The 20,132-nt window shown below is 39.1% G+C and overlaps 1 protein-coding gene across 1 annotated transcript in view; it reads left to right on the forward strand.

Moving 5' to 3' along the window:
- PHLPP1 (PH domain and leucine rich repeat protein phosphatase 1) overlaps positions 1–20,132 on the forward strand; it is a 228,319-nt gene that overhangs the window by 156,747 nt on the left and 51,440 nt on the right. The window contains exons 5-7 of the mRNA XM_058557266.1: positions 12,120–12,266; positions 12,885–13,115; positions 19,149–19,351. Of these exons, the coding sequence (XP_058413249.1) occupies positions 12,120–12,266; positions 12,885–13,115; positions 19,149–19,351 (581 nt within the window). The remainder of the gene's footprint in view (positions 1–12,119; positions 12,267–12,884; positions 13,116–19,148; positions 19,352–20,132) is intronic.

Genomic DNA, 20,132 nt, shown 5'->3' on the forward strand with positions numbered 1-20,132 from the left:
GTCCCTTTTATCATTATATATTGCCCCTCTTTGTCTCTCATTACCTGTTTTATCTTGAAGTCAACTTTGTCTGATATAAGTATGGCAAGACCTGCTTTCTTTTGTTTGCCATTAGCTTGGAGTATTGTCTTCCATCCTTTCACTATGAGCCTGTTTGTCTTTAGAGCTGAGATGTGTTTCCTGGCGGTAGCATATTGCTGGGTCTTGTTTTTTAATCCATCCCACCACTCTGTGTCTTTTGATTGGAGAGTTCAGACCATTTACATTTAGGATAGTTATTGATATATGGGGGCTTGTTGTTGTTATTTTATCACTCTTTTTCCAGTCCTTTTGCATTTCTTTTGTTTCTCGTCCAGTGTGTTTGGGACTACCAATTTAGTTTGGTAGTTCTGTATGGGGGTTCTCTTAGTTTTCTCTTTCTTTATCGTGAGTGATTCTGTTCTGATTATTTGGTTAGTGGTTACCATGAAGTTTATATAAAAAATCTTGTGGATGTGATAGTCCATTTTTTAATGGCCTCTTATTCCCTTAGACTAAGTTGATTCGATCCCTCTCCTCTTCCCCTTCTAAGTTATTGTTGTCACATCTTATTCCTTCTTGTGTTCTGAGTTCGTGTTTAACATGATGAGGTTATATTTATGCTTGGTGCTTGCCTTCCCTTGATCTTTGGTTTTATAATTAAGAGTTTGCTAATCTATTTTGATAGAGGACTGCCATTTTTCTGGTTTTGTCGACCTATTTTCCTCCTCGTTCAAAACTTTGAATCCCCTTTCTCTTTTTTCCCTCAGGGATGAGGGCCTTCTTGAGCACTTCTTGTTGTGAGGGTCTTGTGACAATGAACTCCCTTAGCTTTTGTTTATCTGGGATAGTTATTATTTCTCCATCATATCTGAAGGATACGTTTGCTGGATAGAGTATTGTTGGTTGAAAGTTTTTGTCCTTCAGAATTTTGACTATTTCGTTCCAGTCTCTCCTAGCCTGTAAAGTTTCTGTCGAGAAATCGTCTGAGAGCCTGATAGGAAATCCTTTGTATGTTATTTTTTTTGTCTAGCTGCCCTTAATATCTTTTCTTTGTCGTTGACTTTTGCCAGCTTTACTACTATATGCCTTGGAGAGGGTCTTTTCGTGTTGATATATTTAAGAGATCTATGTATTTCATTCACTGGTATTTCCAGCTCCTTCCCCAGGTTTGGGAAGTTCTCAGATATTATTTCTTTGAACAAGTTCTCTGCTCCTTTTTCCCTCTCTTCTCCCTCTGCAATGCGTATAATCCCTATGTTGGATTTCCTAATTGAGTCGGATATTTCTCGGAGAGTTTCTTCATTTCTTTTTAGTCTTAGTTCTCTTTCCTCCTCCATCTGGAGCATTTCTGCATTGTTGTGCTCAATATTGCTAATTCTAATATTGCTAAGCTATGGTGCTTAAGGCTTCCAGATTTGTCTTTATCTCCTCTATTTTTTTTTCATCTCTAATATTTCTGATTGGTATTTTTTATAGTTTCAATCTCTTTTGTGAAGAAACTGCTCATTTCATAGAATTGTCTGTCTGTGTTTTCTTGTATTTCATTAAGCTTTTTTATGATGGCTATTTTGAATTCTCTGTTGTTAAGGTTATACATTTCTGTGCTTTCCAGGTTGACTTCTGGGTGCTTGTCATTTTCCTTTTGGTCTGGAGATTTAATATATTTTTGCATGGTGCCTGTCGGTGTTAGCTTACTTTTCCTCATAGTGAAAATATATGGTCACAGTTTCCTCTTGCTGCTGCTGGGTGGGGTCAAGGGCTGTGTATTCTGGCCCACCTCAATCCACGGGCACAGTCAATGGCCCCTGGCTCATCTGAGGCCTGGCTGAGCAGAGGCTGCTGGGGTTGAAGCATGGGAACTGCTGGAGCTGGAGTGTGGGAACAGCTGGGACTAGAGCACAGCTAGGCCGAAGCAGCTTGGGCTCGGGTGCGGGTGGGTTGAAGCAGCTGCAGCTGAAGTGCCACTGGGCCAAAGAAGCTGGAACTGGAGTGCGCTGGTCCAACGAAGCTGGCACTGGAGTGCAGTGGGCTGCATTTGCTGGCGCCAAGTCTGCTGGAGCCTGAGCACAGGCCAAGATGAAGCCACTGGAGCCTGGGGTGTGGGGGGAGGTCAAGCCGAAGGGGCTTGGGGCAGGGCATGGTCCAGCCGGAGGAGCTGGGGCGGTGGCACGGGGAAGCTGGGCAGGCTGGGGCCGTGGCTTGGTCCCACCAGAGCAGCTAGTGCTGTGGCGTGGTGGGGCCTGAGCTGCTGCCGCCTCTGGTGCTAGTTGGGCCCGGGCACCTGGGGGCCGCTGCCTCTGGGGACGGGGCTGAGCTAAAGCGCTACTGTGCTGAAGCGCCAGTCAGGCGGGCCGGCTGGGGGAGGGGCGCTTGCTTTCGCCTCCCCCTTCTCAGAGGTTTCTCGCCTCACTGTGGCTCTCTGCTCTCCTGAGGGGCTAGCTTGCCGAAACTACCCTCGCAACAGTTCCGCTCCCTCCATAGGGGGATCCCCTTGGGTATGAGGGGTCTTGGAGAAGACAGGTTTTCAGGCCGCAAGCCCTCCCTCCCCTGCCTCTGAGAGCTGCATGGTCTCAATTTCTGGGTTGCAGTCCTTGGGGAAGGAAGGGAGCTCCTCTTACCTCCTTCCACTTCCTCTGGGGATTCCAGCACCTCTGTCCTGGGTGTACGGCTGCCTGGATGCCTCAGACGTCCCCTGTGTTGTGTGAATAGTTTCTGTTGGAATATGAATGTCCTTTTTGTTGTGTCTTAGAGGGGGAGAGTTCAATGTGGGAAGCTCACTCTGCCATGATGCTGATGTCACTCCCAATACAAATTTTTAAAAAGTGCTTTGATACCCTTCCCAAGAACTGTTCTTCTAAAGATAAAAAAGAAAAATTACTCTGTCAAACTAATCATTTTATTAAAGCCTTTTACCAGCTCAAAACCACAAGGTGTAGGGTCTTAGGAAGAACAAAACAGACACTTGATTTTATAAATTCTTTTGGCAAAAAAGGAAAGAGAAACAAAAAGTAACTGTAACTTATTTTTACTCTGTCTATTTTATTTGAACAGCACTAAGCTTTCTCTTTTTGTTTTGTCTTCCCCTAGTGTCTGAAATTTAAATTGAATAGATATTGAAAAGTATGATTCATTTAATAAGTGGTGTTTGCATAATTAGCTATCAGGAAAAAAAAATAGTTAGCCCTCCACCTAATGTTACAAGTAAAAATAAATGTCAGGTGAAATAAGGATCTAAATGTAAAAAATAAAATACATAAATATTAGAAGGAAATATAGGAGAGCATTTGTACCACTTTGGGGTAGAGTAAGAGGACTTTCTCAAGCAAGGTGAAAAACCTAGACTCCATAAAAAAAAGATTGCCAATTTGAGTGAATAAAAATTAGTCTGGCAAAAGTCACCATTAGTAGAGTGGGAAAAACAAAACAGTAGGTGGCAGTGTCATGTGACACTTATGCAGCATATGCCACCGTGTGTGGCACATAGTATTCAGGGAGCTCCTACAAACTGTAAGTAAAAGATGAACAACCCAGTAGAAAAATGGGTGAAAGATGTGAATGTGTGTTTCAAAAAAGAAGATTAACTTCACAAAAAATTGAACTTCACTGAGAAATATAAATTGAAATGACCTGAAACCACCTTTTGCCCATCAGACTAGCAACAATGGAAAGAATGCTAACATTAAATGCTAGTGAAGGTAGCATGGAAGGAAAGAAACCTTCTCCTGTGTGGCTCATTGGGAGTATGAATTTCTACAACTTCTAGGTAATTTTGCAGTATGTATTAAAATTTAAATTATATATACTCTTGGACCCAACTTTTTGAAATACAGATTCACAATCCCTTATCCAAGACTTTTGAGGCCATTTATGTTTCAGATTTCAGAGATTTTCAGATTACTAAAGGTAGTACAGTGTATGTACTGTATAGCACCTCCAGCAAGGTTTGGGACAGCACTCCATAAGCAAAAACATTCATATTCTAAAGAGAATAAATGAATATTTACATCAGTTCAGATCAGCTTTTGCCACCACATGAATCAGTAAACCTTTCGATTTTCAGAGCCTGTTGGATTTCAGAATTATGGGTAGGCATTGGGCACCCATAAATACTGCAAAATAAAATCATTGACGCACAAACAGATATGCTGAATTATTTCTAACAGCAAAAAACTAGGAGGAGTACTAATGTCAGTCAGTGGAGGGATGGAATAAATTGTGGAACATTTGTACTCTGTGTATTATGCAGCTGTCGAAAGAGTGAGTTAGATTTTTATGTACCGACTCAGAAGGATGATTTGTTTGTATTTGATGAGAAAGCAAGTTGTAGAAGAAATGTGTGCGGTACAATTCCACTCAAAAAATAGGGAGGGAGGTTATCTCCTATTTATGCATGTATGTGTTTTATAAGGAGGAAAAGCTTTGGAAGGATGTATACCAAACTCTTGACACTGGTTATCTTGGGAGGATCTCATTTGGAAGGAAGTAGGAGAGACTGTTAACATTTTCTTTATACGCTTCTATAGTTTGACTTGTTAAAATGAGCATGTATTATTTTGATAATCAGAAAAAAGCAATCTTTCTCTTAAAAGCTAATGTAGTGAGTATTACAGAGCAGTGACACCTCTCTGCTGGGGTGCGGCCGCTCTGAACCATTAGGGAGCCCGCTTTTCATAAGTAATGGAAAGCAGGGGACTAAGCCCAGAGCTAGGCTTACAACTCCAGCCCTCCAGTAGCTCCTTCATTACTTAATACTGGAGCCTAATAATTTCCAAAGTTTATTAGCATGTCCCTCCACAGGGTAAAAAACAAGTTAAACATGGACTGTTACTATGAAACGGAAATCCAGTCACCCAGGGAATCTCTTTTTAATTGACCCACTTGTAGTGAATAATAACTCCAGAAAATAATATTGATTTTGAGTCAGTGACTCTAACAGACAGCATGCGGTTTCCTCTTCATGAGTATAACGTGTGACACTCATTTTAAGCACATTTGGAATATGTTTAAAAAATAGAGCTACTTCCGCCATACTGTTATTTTGTTTTACAGTCGTTTTCCTAGTATACCCTTAGTTCCTGGAAGGAAAATTACTAAAGATTTAGATGGATCTAAAGCTAATTAGTATTATGTCTCCAAATAGTCATCATGCTGTTTATTTGCTTTTGTTTCCTAAATATATAGAGGTATATGTAGCCATTCCCTTTAACTCAGATGCAGAAAGAACTTTGTACACAAATTTTTGAGTGCAGTTAGATTGAGTGGATAAATGCTGAGAAAGGAGAAAAGATTAAGCATGTCTATGATCATGACAAAACAAGGCCGGGAGGGAGGGGGAAGTATATGAGAATTGACAGCATTTGTGTGCTTGTTTATTTTTCTCGATTTTGATATTGTAGAACACTTGCTTTTTCTTTCCTGCCCTTAGAAAACATGGCTCCTCTTCATTTTCTAAGGAGCACTTGCTCCCAAGTAGATTTTTGGGGGCCAGAATGAAATAAGCTTGTAGAGCTGTGATTGATGTTTTTTAAAAACCTATATATCTACCTAATAAAGGTAGGGAAATTGGATGCATGAATGCAATGCATTTTAACCTTTCGGTTTAATATAAGAAACTAAGTACTCTTCCCTTTTGTAGAGTTAAATAATTCATTCCAGGGAGTAACTTGGAAGGTTACACCTGGAAATTTAGTGACTAAGGAAAACAATCCATTTAAAGCTAAGTATAGACTGTGATACATTAGCATGTATACTGCTGTCTAGATTAAAAGGGAAGCGAGACAGGTGCAGGGACAAAACTAATGATCACTCTGTTGCCTCAGTAGCAGTTTTAAGATGTGTGCTATTCCTGCTTTGCTGTTAATTGGTTATGGCTGTGAAGTTAGAGAAAGAAAGGAAAAAGTAACAACATTAATAGCTCAAACCCCTGGATAGTTTAGCACATTTTGTGACTAGATACAGTATCATTGTTACTATATTTTTATTTTATAATGTAAATACGATAGGAGATGGAAATGAAAGAAATGTCACTAATTTGGCAGAGCAGTGATATTATCAGCTCCATTCTACCATCTTTCTCTGTCCTCACTTTTGACCTTCTGTCATCCCAAGGCCCACCCTTTGTAGACAATCATGCACTTTGTTATATGGCCCTTAGGACACCTAGTTTGAAAGGGACTTCAATGTGTCTTTGTGAACACATACAATTAGAGTTTTCTGTTTCTATAGATTACTTGGTGGTCTAGTGGCTAGGATTCAGCGCTCTGACAACATGGCCCAGGTTCCTTTCCTGTCAGGGAACCACACCACCCATCTGTTGGTTGTCATACTGTGGCGGCTGCGTGTTGCTGTGATGCTGAAAGCTTTGCCACCGGTATTTCAAATACCAGCAGGGTCACCCATGGTGGACAAGTTTCAGCAGAGCTTCCAGACTAGACAGACTAGGAAGAAGAACCTGGCCACCCACTTCCAAAAAAATGGGCCATGAAAACCCTGTGAATGGCAGTGGAGCACTGTCTGATACAGCACCAGAAGGTGAGAGGATGGCGCAGAAAGACCAGGCAGGGTTCCTCTCTGCTGTGCACGGGGGCGCCAGGCGTCGGAATCCACTCGGTGGCACTAACAACAAAGATTATCAGGTGTGTTTGTACTCTTCTGTGATAGTATTAAAAAACAGAAGTGTGCCTTGGAACCTTGGATTAAGTCAGGTCTGAGTTCTAAATGTCCACAGTGGCCATTGCCGTTTGCTGAATGTAATACTGTACTGTGTAACTTCATTTTAAGGAGATTACTCTTTATTAGACTCTGGATAAATGTTAACTTGATTTCTTTTCTCTACTCTGAGCTCTATTATAAAACAAATGAACACGAGTTATATCTCTTTCCTTGAAGCATATTGCTTGCTCTGGAAAGTGAAAATCTTTTCAAGTTGTTGGGTAGTTTGAGAGCACTGGGCTGTGCCTGAATTGGTTCGAATGTAAATGTCCATGATGTTCAAAATATTCATTGTCCTCCATGGCCCATAATGCCATCGTCTATAGGGGGGGAATGATGGTGAAAAAGGAGTGCTTTCCATATACTACTATGAGGCCATTCTTTGACCTGTGACTTACAATTATTAGTAATTGATATCTACTTATATTTAACTCTTTAATAAGATGTAATAGAAGAGCAGGAGCGATGAGAAGTAGTACTGATGTTGAAAGGCAGTAGATTCAAGTTGTATGCAACTGTAATACAATGTTTTTTTGTCTTTTTTGGTGAGGAAGATTGGCCCTGAGCTAACATCTACGCCAGTCTTTCTCTATTTTGTATGTGGGATGCTGCCACAGCATGGCTTAATGAGTGGTATATGTCCATGCCTGGGCTCTGAACCCATGAACCCTGGGCCGCTGAAGCAGAATGCACGAACTTAACCACTACGCCACCAGGCCAGCCCCCAAGTTGTATGCAACATTAGTAAAATTTCTCTGAGCCTAATTTCTTCATCTCTGGGCTTGGGAAATGAAAGAAAATGACCTCAAAGGCTTCTTCTCACTTTTGATAACCCTGAGAAATAAGGAAGATACATCCACTTTAGTAACTTTATGTAGCCTTGATGCTGTGTGTGTGTATGCATGTATAACAGATGTTTTTAAAAAACAAACCACAGTTTCTTGTCTTTTTAGTTTCTAAAGCATCAAAAAGAATCATTCCTTATTATTACTAAACTGACCACTGTAATTATACAATCATCATTAAAATAATTTTTGTTTGTCTTTAATTTTGTGATGCTCTGATTCTCCTCTACTTATCCTTATTGAACAGCTGTGAGGAAATATCTCTAGCCTGAGTGAGTATAATGTAACTTCATTTTAAGGATTTAATTTTAAGATTTAAGAACTGTAATATTAGTTTAAAATAAAATTATTTAAAATATTTCACCGAATATGTATTCTTCCAAAGCGAGCCAGTTTTATTTTAGAGTAAGTTTTAAGTTGATAACTTATCTGGCTCACCTGTTGTCATGACAGAGCTAAAAGTCTTTTATTTTTGTAGGAGATGTGAAGATTTCCCTTCTTTTCTTCCTTAACAGTGTACTGTCACCTTGCTTCCTCCTCTGCATTCTTTTTGAATGAAGGTAAAGGGAGGAAAGGTCATCCACTCCCCATTTTGATCACTTGTCTCTCTCTTAGCTTAAACATTGCCTTTGGGTATCTGTTTCACCCGTTTTAAGACCCTGAGGGAAGTGGATTCTAGGTGGACCTTCCCTCGTCTTTCTCTGAGGGGTTTTTGAGTTGGCAGATGCCTGTAATCTGACTGCTTTCCACATTTATAAAGAAAAAATGGAACTCTAAGAAGGCTAAGGGTTAGAGTTTCCAAAACAGATGAGTTTTAATGTGTTCTGATCAAGTACTTGAGTTCTCAGAAACAATCCATGCTTTGTTTGCTAAACAAGACTGCTGAACACTGTGTTCTTTTCTGGGAAGAATTTCGGGGATGGGCTGTGCAGGGAGGAGCGTGAGGGAGGTGGGGAGTGTGGTGAGAAGTAGTGGGAGAAATTTACGGTACTTACGAATCAGAATCAGCCCTTAAAACATACAGGTCTAGGGCAAGAGTGTAAGTGGAGGCCCCATACTGTATATCTAAATATTTAAGTTATAATCAAGCTAACAAACTGTTAAATAAAATACATTCTCTCCCACTACCTTGACAAATATACTTTTCTAATGACCTGCGAGCCTAGATTCAAATTTAGATCCTCAGATTCCTTGGGATTCTGCACTGGGTGTGGCAGCATGGGCAGAGCTGGCCCCATGGCCCGAATCACTTCCCATCCCTAGCTCAATCCTACACTCGGCAGGGGTGTGGATATGCGGCCCATGTGTCTAAGCTCTGTTCACCCCTAGGGCCCTGAGTGTACATACTTACAGGAGGATGGGCCCAGGGAAGAGGCCCACACAAGCCCAGAAAACAGATCTGGTGTCATTTGGGTAAGGAATTTCAGGGTCCTACTTAACTCTTAGCGTGGAGAGAGCACTTCTCCGATGGAAATATAATGTAAGCCACATAAGTAGTTTTAAATTTTCTGGTAGTCATATTAGAAAAAGTAAGAAATAGGTGAAATTAATTTTAATAGGATATCTTATTTAATCTAGTATATCAAAATTATCAGTTCTAAAAAACTGTTGATGAGTTTGCATTCTTTTTTGCACTAAGTCTTTGAAATCCCATGTGTGTTTTATGCCTAGAGAACATCTCAGTTTGAACTAGCCCCATTTCAGGTGCTCAGCAGCCGCTTGGGGCTGGTGGTATGGTACTGGCCAGTGCAGCTACAGAAGGGAGTCCTTGTTCTATAGGGGCGCTTGGCCCCTGGGACTGAGAGCAGTTCAGAAGGTCTGGTAGTGTTTCTATCGATGACCATTTTAAAATGCGAAAGATATGTAAATAAAACTAATGGAAGATACTTGTTAAGAGGGTTTTTTTTTCCGTCTCTAATTCCATTTAAGCTTGTCAACTGCCTTTTACTCATTCAACTCACCGCTGCTTTTCTTTGTTCTCAGGAGGGTGTGGTCCTAGGAAATTTGCATATATATGAATATACCCTTTTTTCCATCCTATTATTGACAGATACTTTTCCAAAAGCCAGTGCTTCCATTTTCCATCTTGAGTAAATACTGAAATTATAATCCTTCCATTCTCCACTTTCTGAAAAGTCTGTGTACTATATTGTGTAGGATAATTTCTAGTGGGTCTTTTTCCTTCCCAGAGGAAATTTTTTTAAAAAGTTCAGTTTAATTGCATGCATGTTTTAAAACCTTGGCCAGTTCTACCAAATGAGGAAACATATCTAGAAAATAGAATACTGTTTTTGTTTGGACTAGAACAGCAGTTTCATCTATTTCAGGATAGAGTTGCCAGATTTAGAATTTTTAGAAAAGCACCCAGTTAAAAAACAATGAATTTTTTTTTTTTTTAGTATAAGTATGTCCCATGCAATATTTGGGAGATACTTATACTAAAAATTTATTTGTGATTTATCTGAAAGTCACATTTGACTGGATGTTCTGTATTTTATTTGGCAACCCTATTTCAAGACTTCTTTACCCTCTCAAAAATTGAGGACCCTAAGCAGCTTTTATTTATGTAGATTACATCTGTTGATATTTACTGTATTAGAAATTTAAACTGAGAAATATTTTAATATAAATTCATTTAGAAAAATAATAAACCCATTCTTGTTAACATACATATTATTTTATGAAGGATAACTGTTTTCTAAAACGAAAAAAAAATAGGGAGAAGAGTGTCATTGTTTTATATTTTTGAAAATCTTTTAGTGTCTGGCTTAATAGAAGATAGTTGGATTCTCATATCTGTTTCTGCATCCAATCAGGTATACTATCGCAAAGACATGTACTGTCTGGAAATCTCCACCACTGGACACATGGGAGAAAATCAGAGTGGCAAAACGCAAATGGCATCTTAGTATTTTATGAAAATAGTTTTGACCTTGAGAATCTCCTGAAAGGATCTCAGGGACCTATTCCAGGATCCTACAACCATGCTCTGAGAACCCCTGGACTAGGAATAATAGACCTTGTAATTCTAGCTTGTCTTGTGTAGATCATAGATAATCACAATAGAGGATAAGCATTCTTTGTTTTAAGAAGGCCTAATGAATTAGATTGTAAAATATAAAACAATTCAAAAGTGATTATTTAGGTTTAGCAGTAATTCTTTCTTAAGTGGTTTTTTTTTTTAATTTAATTTTAGGTCTACCCAAGAAAACAGCTATTATTAAAAAATCAGGGTAACACTTTCAACCTGTCAGATAGGCACATTATCAGCTTTCTGTTTAGAATAGACTTTATGTAGCTGTTTAGAACAAAGCTTAACATTTTTTATTACAGAATTCAACAAATAGTTCACGTGACAGTTTCTTTAAATCGCTGATTGGATTGAATTGGATTTATTTTTAAGATGTGGGTGTCTGTTGTAGACATAGTACATACTGCCTAGTATTTAGCCTGGGGTAGTTTTAAAAATGATTAGCATAATGCAGTAACTAATCTGATTCTCATCTCAAATAGAAAAAGTGTAGAGGTCAGCAGTGGGCCAAATATAAGCTCTTGGGCACAAGAAGTAAAACTTACAGGTGACTTCTTTAACTGCTTTAACTGTTTGGACAACTGAAAAAATGAAAGGGCCTCTAACAAAAATAGAACAGGAGGAAGTGCTGGTCTGGGATAAAGATGGTAAGTTCCATTTTGGACTGGAAGTGTTGTCGAGTAGCTCAGGAGAGAGGAGATGGCCTGTGACGGGTTAGAGAGGGTTGCTCACAGAACAGTAAAAGGGTCTCCAAGGAAGACAATGTAGAAAGCGAAAAGTAACTGACAAAGAACAGATCTATGAGGCATACTTAACTGTGGGGCGGGGAAGAGGAGATGAAGAAGAAAAAAGAAGGAAACATAGGAGAAAAAGTTTGGAGAGAGCTAGCAAAAAGCTAGGTGAGGAAAATGTTGATAAAGTGAAATGAAAAGAACTTCAGGGAAGGGTATGTGGTTAATAGTATCGAGTATGGGACTGAGACTGAGGAATGATAATTGGTTCTTAAATTTGGAACTACAAAACTTGATTACCTTAGAGAAAGTGTAGCTTTGATAAATTGCTAAGTTTTTATTATTTCAGATTTGAGTTTGAGAGAAGTGAAGCAGAAAAGTTTTTGACTCCTCTGGGATGACACAGAAATTCAGAAGAGCTAGATCTGCCTGTTCTTTTCCTCCCTGTCCGTTATCATTTCATGTGTGTTAATTAAGTTGGCTGAGGTAAAGCTGAAAACTTTACTCTAGCAGAACTCACCTCCTCAAGTATTCAACCTTATTTTAGAGTGACAGTTTGTTTTTAAAAATAATGTTTGTTTTTTAGGTAAAACACTGGCCTTCAAGTCTGAAGATGTGCACTCCAGCTCTGTTGCTTGCTTAACCTCCGAGGGCTCCATTTCTCCCTCAGCTGAATTAGAGTTGTGCTAGATTATCTCTAAGGCTGTACTAAAATTATGTGACGTTATGCATCTATGACATTTGTCTTTTCTTTCCTTCTGTTTTGTTTTATTGTAATAGGTTCACCAAATTGAAGAGTCTTAACCTTTCCAATAATCATTTAGGGGACTTTCCATTAGCAGTCTGCAATATTCCAACCCTGACGGAACTGAATGTGTCCTGCAACGCCCTTCGAGCAGTCCCAGCGGCTGTCGGAGTTATGCACAAGTGCGTACTGTAAACCAAACTGCGGAGTGTCCCTCAGAATCCCCTGGGAAGCTGCATCAGGGTGGCAGCACATGAGATTAGTTAACTTGTTATGTTGGTCATGTAGGTCTTGGCCCCAAACCAAGAGATGAAGCTCTTGTGTTGAGTTCATTTGTTAGCTTTTATACTCTTAATAGAATCTTGCAAAAAATTAAAACATCCTTGTTAAACTGAAGATCCCTACGAATGACTGTGTCTAAACATGGAAGGAGGAGTTACTTTCTCATTTTCTGAGTTATGTCGAATTCTAAGACTTAGAAGTTCATTTCTAAAATAACAATGAAAGATGAGTATTTGGGCTGATTCACACTGCAATTAGCTCATGTTGTTCCCTTTTATGCCTATCTAAGTTGGGAAAATTAGTCATAATTTTCATTTTCAATAAAAGATTAAGATGCTTATCTCTGATCTTTTCTCTCTGGTATATGATTGCCTCAGGCCCTGCCCTAATGCATTTTGCAAAAGATAGTACATTTTCTTTTTCTAGTAATATGATCTATACTTATGGAACTCATATCTTGATAATAACGATGTAAAATTTACATGTTCTCTTTATAATTCTTACGTTTTCTTGAATAGCTTACAGACATTTTTGTTGGATGGAAACTTTCTCCAGGCCCTTCCTGCTGAGTTGGAGAACATGCATCAGCTTAGTTATCTCGGTCTTTCTTTCAATGAATTCACTGACATTCCAGAGGTATTGGAGAAATTAACTGCCATGGATAAACTTTGTATGTCTGGAAACTGTATGGAGACCCTAAGGCTACAGGCTTTGCGAAAAATGCCTCACATTAAACATGTGGATCTAAGGTAACCATTTTTAAGAACTATATCCCATTTGAGTGGTTAGCTTGTATTTAGGGTGTTAGGGTATAGCCCTTTTGGAAATTCTCCTGCCAAGGCAGGCTGGCTGGTTAGTTGCAATTAGGGCCCATTTTTCTATTTCTATGCTGAGGGAAGAATAATCATTAACAATAGGAAACGTTAAAAAAAAGTTCTCATCAATGAATGACCATATGTCTTGAAGGTCTTAACTTTGTTTTTCAAGTTTGAACCCAGTTTTAATTTGCATGGATAGGGCCATCGAGTCAGAGAGAGCTATTTATGGTGAATAAAAACCATATCGTTGAGAGCAAAGTGGATATTTTTCTCTTAGTCCTCCTCTTCTGTGGCTTGAGGCAGTTGACATCATTGAGCATCTCTCCTTTCTTCCAATTTTCTCCTTCCTTGGCTTCTCTAATGTAATATAATACAGTCGTTAAATTAAATTTATTTCTTTAACTTATTTATTTTAATTTCCTCTCTCTCCATCCATGTGGCTCTGATCGTAGTTTACAAAAATATAAAACTTCACAAAATATAAAACTCATAATCTCTTGTTGGGCCCAAGTTTAACTAGAACCTCCACTCTCACCCCTTGTAAGAGCAAGGAACCTGCGTTTTGAATCCTGATCACGCTTAACTCCAACTGAAAACCACTAGCATAATCCTTGCTACATCAAAGATGCTCAGTAATCATCCCTTAGTATGTAATTTTCAGGTTTAGTTTCTAATGCACGAAGAACTAGTGCACAGGAGGCAGTTATTCTAAATTTCTCTTTCTTAAAGAAAAACAAGAGCCTCTCATGGGCTTGAGTTCCTGCAAAGCAACATATTGGGCTTGCCAACATATTGGACTAGTTAATACTGACTTGCCCAATTTGATACTTTTTCAACCAGACTAACTCCCCCATTAGCCAGGGGTTGATAACCACATACTAGCTATGTTAAATCTTGGGTGAGATATTTAATGTCTTTGTGCTGCTGTGTTCTCGTCTCTAAATTACGGTTAATAACAGAACTTAATTTGTAGAGTTTTGGAAGGAATTGAGTTAAATATCTCACCCTCCCAGTAAGTGTTATGTATTGTTATTATTCCTGATTGAGGATTCTTTCCTACTCACGGAAGCTGCTCAGCTGTTATTCTTGGCATCTTTATACCTCTCGGTTTGTCAAAGGGGGTCTTTCCATGCTTTACTACCCACTTTCCACTCTGCTGATAACCCCAGACCCTCACTCAGACCTGTTGAGTTTCGTAGTATAAACGATCATCTTTTGCTCCCCTTTCTTCTCCATTTATGTACTTTGGCCTAGGAAACCCATTCCTTCCAGTCCGACAAAGAATTGCTTGGCTTTACCTTTCCTCAGACTAAAGGAATCAAGCTGTCGTACCTAGGGAAGTGTTAGTAATTGGCAGACCTAGAATTCTTAATTCAGGGAGTACAAATGGTAATAATTGATCTGACTTGGAGAACTTTTTGGAATGTGACAGGATAGGTAACTGAACACTTTGTCTTGTTAACTTTCTTTCTAAATTGTTAACATTATTTGCCTCTGAGTCACTTAGATTTAGAAAACCTTCAAATTCAAGAATTTAAGCCCTCTTTTATTCAGCATTATAACAGTGGTCATATTGACCTCAGGTAACAAGCATGAGAAGATTTCTGAGTTACCTGGTACATATAAGAAGACATCATTTTTCTTGATATGAATTAGCTTATAAATAAGATCAATCTGCTATGTCTAGATGTAACTGTTCTTATTAAGACCTTTCCAAATTCTTCAGATTTCTAGCTCTAATTGGGTCTTTTTAGGTGAGATCAGTTACAGGGTATTTAAATACAATAATAGACTTTGGACACTCTGTAAATGTTGAATGATCGTGAATAGATAACTCCTTCCCTCCAGGCCACTGATCTGAGGAGGGGAAAATCTGGTGAGATTTGCTTATAATTCTGCCCTAATATTTTGAATTGAAGCTAGTGGAATGATTTAAGGGAAATTTCACTTAGCTTCTGTCAGCAAAGGGCTAATTTTATTGATTGCATTTTTTATTCCTTCAGATGGAAATGTTACATCAGATTAAAAGTCATCATTTTTCTTTTAATCTTATCCTTTTTCTTATATTGCTGTTGTTTAAGTCTGATATTATTTTTCTATGGCATCATTAATAATTCCTCCTTCTCTTGTCTGTCCAAAATGTGGACATTGGGGGCCGGCCCTGTGGCATAATGGTTAAGTGCGTGTGCTACGCTGCTGGCGTCCTGGGTTCGGATCCCAGGCTCGCACCGACACACTGCTTATCAGGCTGTGCTGTGGCGGCGTCCCATATAAAGTAGAGGAAGATGGGCACGAATGTTAGCCCAGGGCCAGTCTTCCTCAGCAAAAAGAGGAGGATTGGCATGGATGTTAGCTCAGGGCTGATCATCCTCACAAAAAAAAATGTGGATATTACCTTCGTCTCTCTCCTTGGTCACTTCTCTTTCTGTTTTCTGCCTTGGCACTTGCCTGTGCTCTCAGGGCTTCATCATTCACCTTTCATCTCTGTGTTAATTATTCCCCAATCTTTCTCTGACCCTTATTTCTCTTTTTGGGACTGATTCCGTGTCAGCTGCCAGCTGGATAATTTCACCTTGGTTTTCCCTATTGACACACTTAGCCAAATACATGTGAAACAGAGTTCAATTTCTTTCTTTATTCAACCAGTTCTTTTCCCTGAATTTCTTTTTTTGCTTATGACAGCACCACTTCATTGGGTATCCAGACACAAAATTTGTGACTCTGTTTCTAGTCTACCACCAGATTCTATCAGTTCTTCTTTTGCACTAGTTTCTCTCTGTCTCTTCCTTTTCCTTCCCATTGCCAACGTTGTCTCCCACATGAGCCGTTTGCTTCCGTTGTGCAGCCTCTCAGGCAAGCACAGTCTTGCTCAGGGCCTTCAATTCTCTAGTTCATGGTATTCAAGCTCTCATATCTGGTTTCAACCCACTAGCCTGTGAGTCCCTTGAGGATGGGGCTCTAGCTCAGAGCTGCTCAAAGTAGAGTCTTCTGACCTGTGTTGGCAAACCAACTATTTGCTACTTTTCCACAATGAGATATGCAGAGAAATTGAGACTTAATATTTTAGAAACGTAATAGTGATTTCACATTGCCATAATATCCAAATAGACTCATATAAGTAGACTCATCTCATTGTACAGGGAATAGTACTAGTTTAGGAGTTGGCAAACTCGCACGGTGAGCTGCTTGTGGTGTGAGCTGTGTACTGGCCCTGTGCAGTATGACTGCACATCAGTCTGTGATGGATAAGAAGTTTAGAAAATCGGTCCTTCACCCTAGATAACTTGAGAAGCGCTGTTCTTATTTAGCCTTGGGCCACCAGTGTTAGCACTTAGTAGATACGGTACTTGATAAATGTTAATTGACTAACCCACGTTTGTAGCCATATTCTCACTCTTCTCACATACCCTGCACTGCTGAGGGGTCCTGCACTCATGCATGAACTTCTCTCCATGCTCTTCTCTTCACTCCAAAGGCCGTTCTGCTCTCCCTCATGGACTGCTTTCTTCTTCCATTTACGTCTGTTAAGTTCTGCCTACCCTTGGGATTCAGATAAGAGGCTTCCTCTTCCGTAGCATCTTTTCTGACCACTTTCTGTATTTATACATCATTTTGACACTTATCACATACTGGTAGTCTTTATACTTCATATTTTAAAACATATATGATTTTCCTCACTAAATTACCAAATCTGTTGACAAACACCTTGTTTTATTCATCTCGTGTGAACACAAAGCCATAGGTCATCGTCACCATCATCACCATAGCCTTTCATTATTTGCAAAGTACTGGCACCTATATTCATTTCATTTTCTCAGCTGCCTTGTAGACAAGGAAGGTGTTAGTCCTCATTTTACAGATTAGAATTAGATTTAACAGAGATGTTAGGTGACTTACTCAGGCTCATATGCAAAGTGTTGAGCAGCAAACTGGAACTAGAACATAAAATGCTCTTTCACACAGCTTATCTACACATAGTAAATGCTCAGTGAATATTTATGAAATAAATAAAATGGCTGTGTTAATTGAGGGGATTATTAGAAGGAAATTTTAACCACATTTTGCCTCTTTAAAAGTTCATCTTAAATAGTTGTATTATTGTGTGAGCCTGAAAACTTTTGATATTGGGATCCTGATTACACTTGGCAATTTATTTATTTATTTTTGGGGGGAGGAAGAGTGGCTCTGAGCTAACGTCTGTTGCCAATCTTCCTTTTTTGCTTAAGGAAGATTGTCTCTGAACTAACACCTGTGCTACTCTTCCTCTATTTTCTATGTGGGATGCCACCACAGCATGGCTTGATGAGCAGTGTGTAGGTCCGCACCCGGGATTCAAACCTGCAAACCCTGGGCCGCTGAAGCAGAGCGTGCAAACTTAACCACTACGCCACTGGACTGGCCCCAATACTTGACAAATTAAACTGAATAGTGGGAATAATTTCTTTCTCGTTACAGATTTTCTTTTGTCTCCTCATTAAACCAACCAATTAATTATTTTAATGTTAGTACAATGGTATTGTGGTGGGGAGCTATTTCAAATAAAGATGATAATGCCACTTGAAGGTAACATAAGGTGTAGATTAGGGACAACATGGGGCGTTTTTTCAATTCTTTCAGTCTGTTGTATCCAAAATGAGATTTGTTTTTTCTTTTTATTCTGTATTCATATTCTAGTAATCCAGTGAGCATTTGGAAATAGGCAGATTGCTGGGTTGAGGCAAGTTTTTTAATCTTAAAACCTGGAATAAAAAAAGAGAAGGAGCAAAAACAAAACCCTCTTGGGGACATTTGAAGAGGCCATATGCTGTGTTTGCAGATTGGGGAATCCTAGCCCTTTGCTGTCTGTCACTCATCCTTCGGTTTCGGTGGCTTTATGATATTGCTATTAATAATTCAGTTACCATCATTTCATTTTATTTTTTCAAAAGGCGGAAAGTCACTACAGAGAAACTTTGGTTTTTTTCCTAAGCTCCAGCCTTTATATTAATGCTCTTCTAACCAAGTGCCTGATCCCTGCACTTCGTTGCCTTTGTAATAAGTAGAAGGTTCTTGTTTGTTTGTGAAGGAGTTGGGCATAGCCTGGCAAACCTGGAATTGAGATTTTCATCTATTTTTCTCCCCTTTGAAGCTAAATGTGTCTTTGTTATATTGAGTCCTAGTCCCTCTTACTACTTACTGAAGTCTTCTTGGCAGCTTACCCACCGCAGCTTCAGTGCGTTGGCTAACTAGTTCTCATGGCTGAGGTTCTGCCGGGTTTTCCCTGTGCCCTGCTCTATCTTAGACTTGTTGATCCCATCCTTGTCCTTTGTTTTATGATTTCTCAGTGAATCCTAGAGGCCAGATTTCAGTATTTTCTGCTCTTTGCTCTTTCAAGCAATATTTTAAAAATGGAGATAGTTTTAGTAATTAATCCTTGGTCCTGAGCCAGTTGAAAATCCAGATATTTGCATTCCTATCTCTGGTGCATATGTGGCTCCCATTCATTTTTTTTTCCAAGTTCACCCTTTAATTCTGTCCTATATGGCTGCTCCTCTACCTGCTCGTTCATCCTCTCTCCTCCCTTAAATATTCAATGTAGTTGAAATGTGCTTAATGGGCTGTTCTGGGTTTTATTTCTTGTGTTCTTTCAACCAGATTCTTTGGAAATGAATGTTTAAATGGATTTTTTTCCCTCTTGAAATGAATTAAGGTAAAATCAATATGGATGCTTCTCTTCCAGCCTTCGTGGTCTAAATCGTATTTCAGAATATATTGTCAAGGTTAGGACCTTATGGAGTTACAGCTAAAAATAGCCAGAGAATCTGGCCAGTTAAGGAAGGCTAATGATGAGAATAAAGAAAGCATGGAGGACTATAATATAGTAAGACTTGAGTCCCTTCTTGTTACGTCACCATGTTAGGGTGTGGCCATTAATTTATAGCATTGCAGTTAATTATAGTCTATTTGTGTCCTTTTCCTCTCAAGACTGAACATAATTAGACAGCTAATAGCAGATGAAGTGGACTTTCTCCAGCATGTCACTCAACTGGATCTGCGTGACAATAAGCTTAGTGATCTAGATGCTATGATTTTCAACAACATCGAAGTTTTACACTGTGAAAGGAATCAACTGGTGACATTAAACATCTGTGGCTATTTCCTAAAAGCACTCTATGCCTCTTCTAATGGTATGTAACAGACCACATCGAAGTTTCTCTTTTGGTTCCAAGAATCTACCTCGTGCCATCATCTCTGCCTCACTTTGGTTTTTCTTTCTTCATTTAGTAAGATAAGTGTCAAATTTTGCTGAGATAAAAATCATAAAAGAAGAATGCTAGTTTGGTATTTAAAGGAATCAAAAAGAAAGATTTTATAGTTTCTAACTTGTTTTTCTCATATAGTGATATTTAGATGTTACTCTCACTTTTGATTTGGCTCCTCTGCTTGAAGGTGGGGGGTGAGCTATTTCTTGGGCTCTCCTGTTAAGGTTGTAAATCTGGAACCTTGATTTAATACTGGAGAGTGAAAGTGAAGGGAAGGTCCCTTTTGGACTCGCAGGTTTCATGTTCTACTAACAAAGGAACTCACCTTAAGAGAAACCTAAATTATATACCCACAGGGACACCACAAAGCAAGAGTCTTACTCATTTAATAAGATCTCTTCCGTACAATTTGGAAATCATGGCAGTTCTAAAAAAGAAAACGTCATATGGTCATGTTTGCTAAAGTGAAGATTCAATTCCCTACCATCAGACAACTGAATGAAAACAAGTATTTACCATTACAGGTTGAACAAATGTTTATCAAGCACTTGGTTTATACATAGTGTAGTGCATGAATTCTAAAAGATAAGAGATTTTTTTAAATGAGTTTACTGTCATCTCACTGGAGAAATAAGCCGAACCTCAGATAGCTACAGGTCACTGAAGGGTTATAGGATTTGGATAGCCAGGAGGCACAGAGTGTGTT

This window comes from Diceros bicornis, chromosome 16 (assembly GCF_020826845.1).
Source record: "Diceros bicornis minor isolate mBicDic1 chromosome 16, mDicBic1.mat.cur, whole genome shotgun sequence".
Taxonomy (NCBI): Eukaryota; Metazoa; Chordata; class Mammalia; order Perissodactyla; family Rhinocerotidae; genus Diceros; species Diceros bicornis.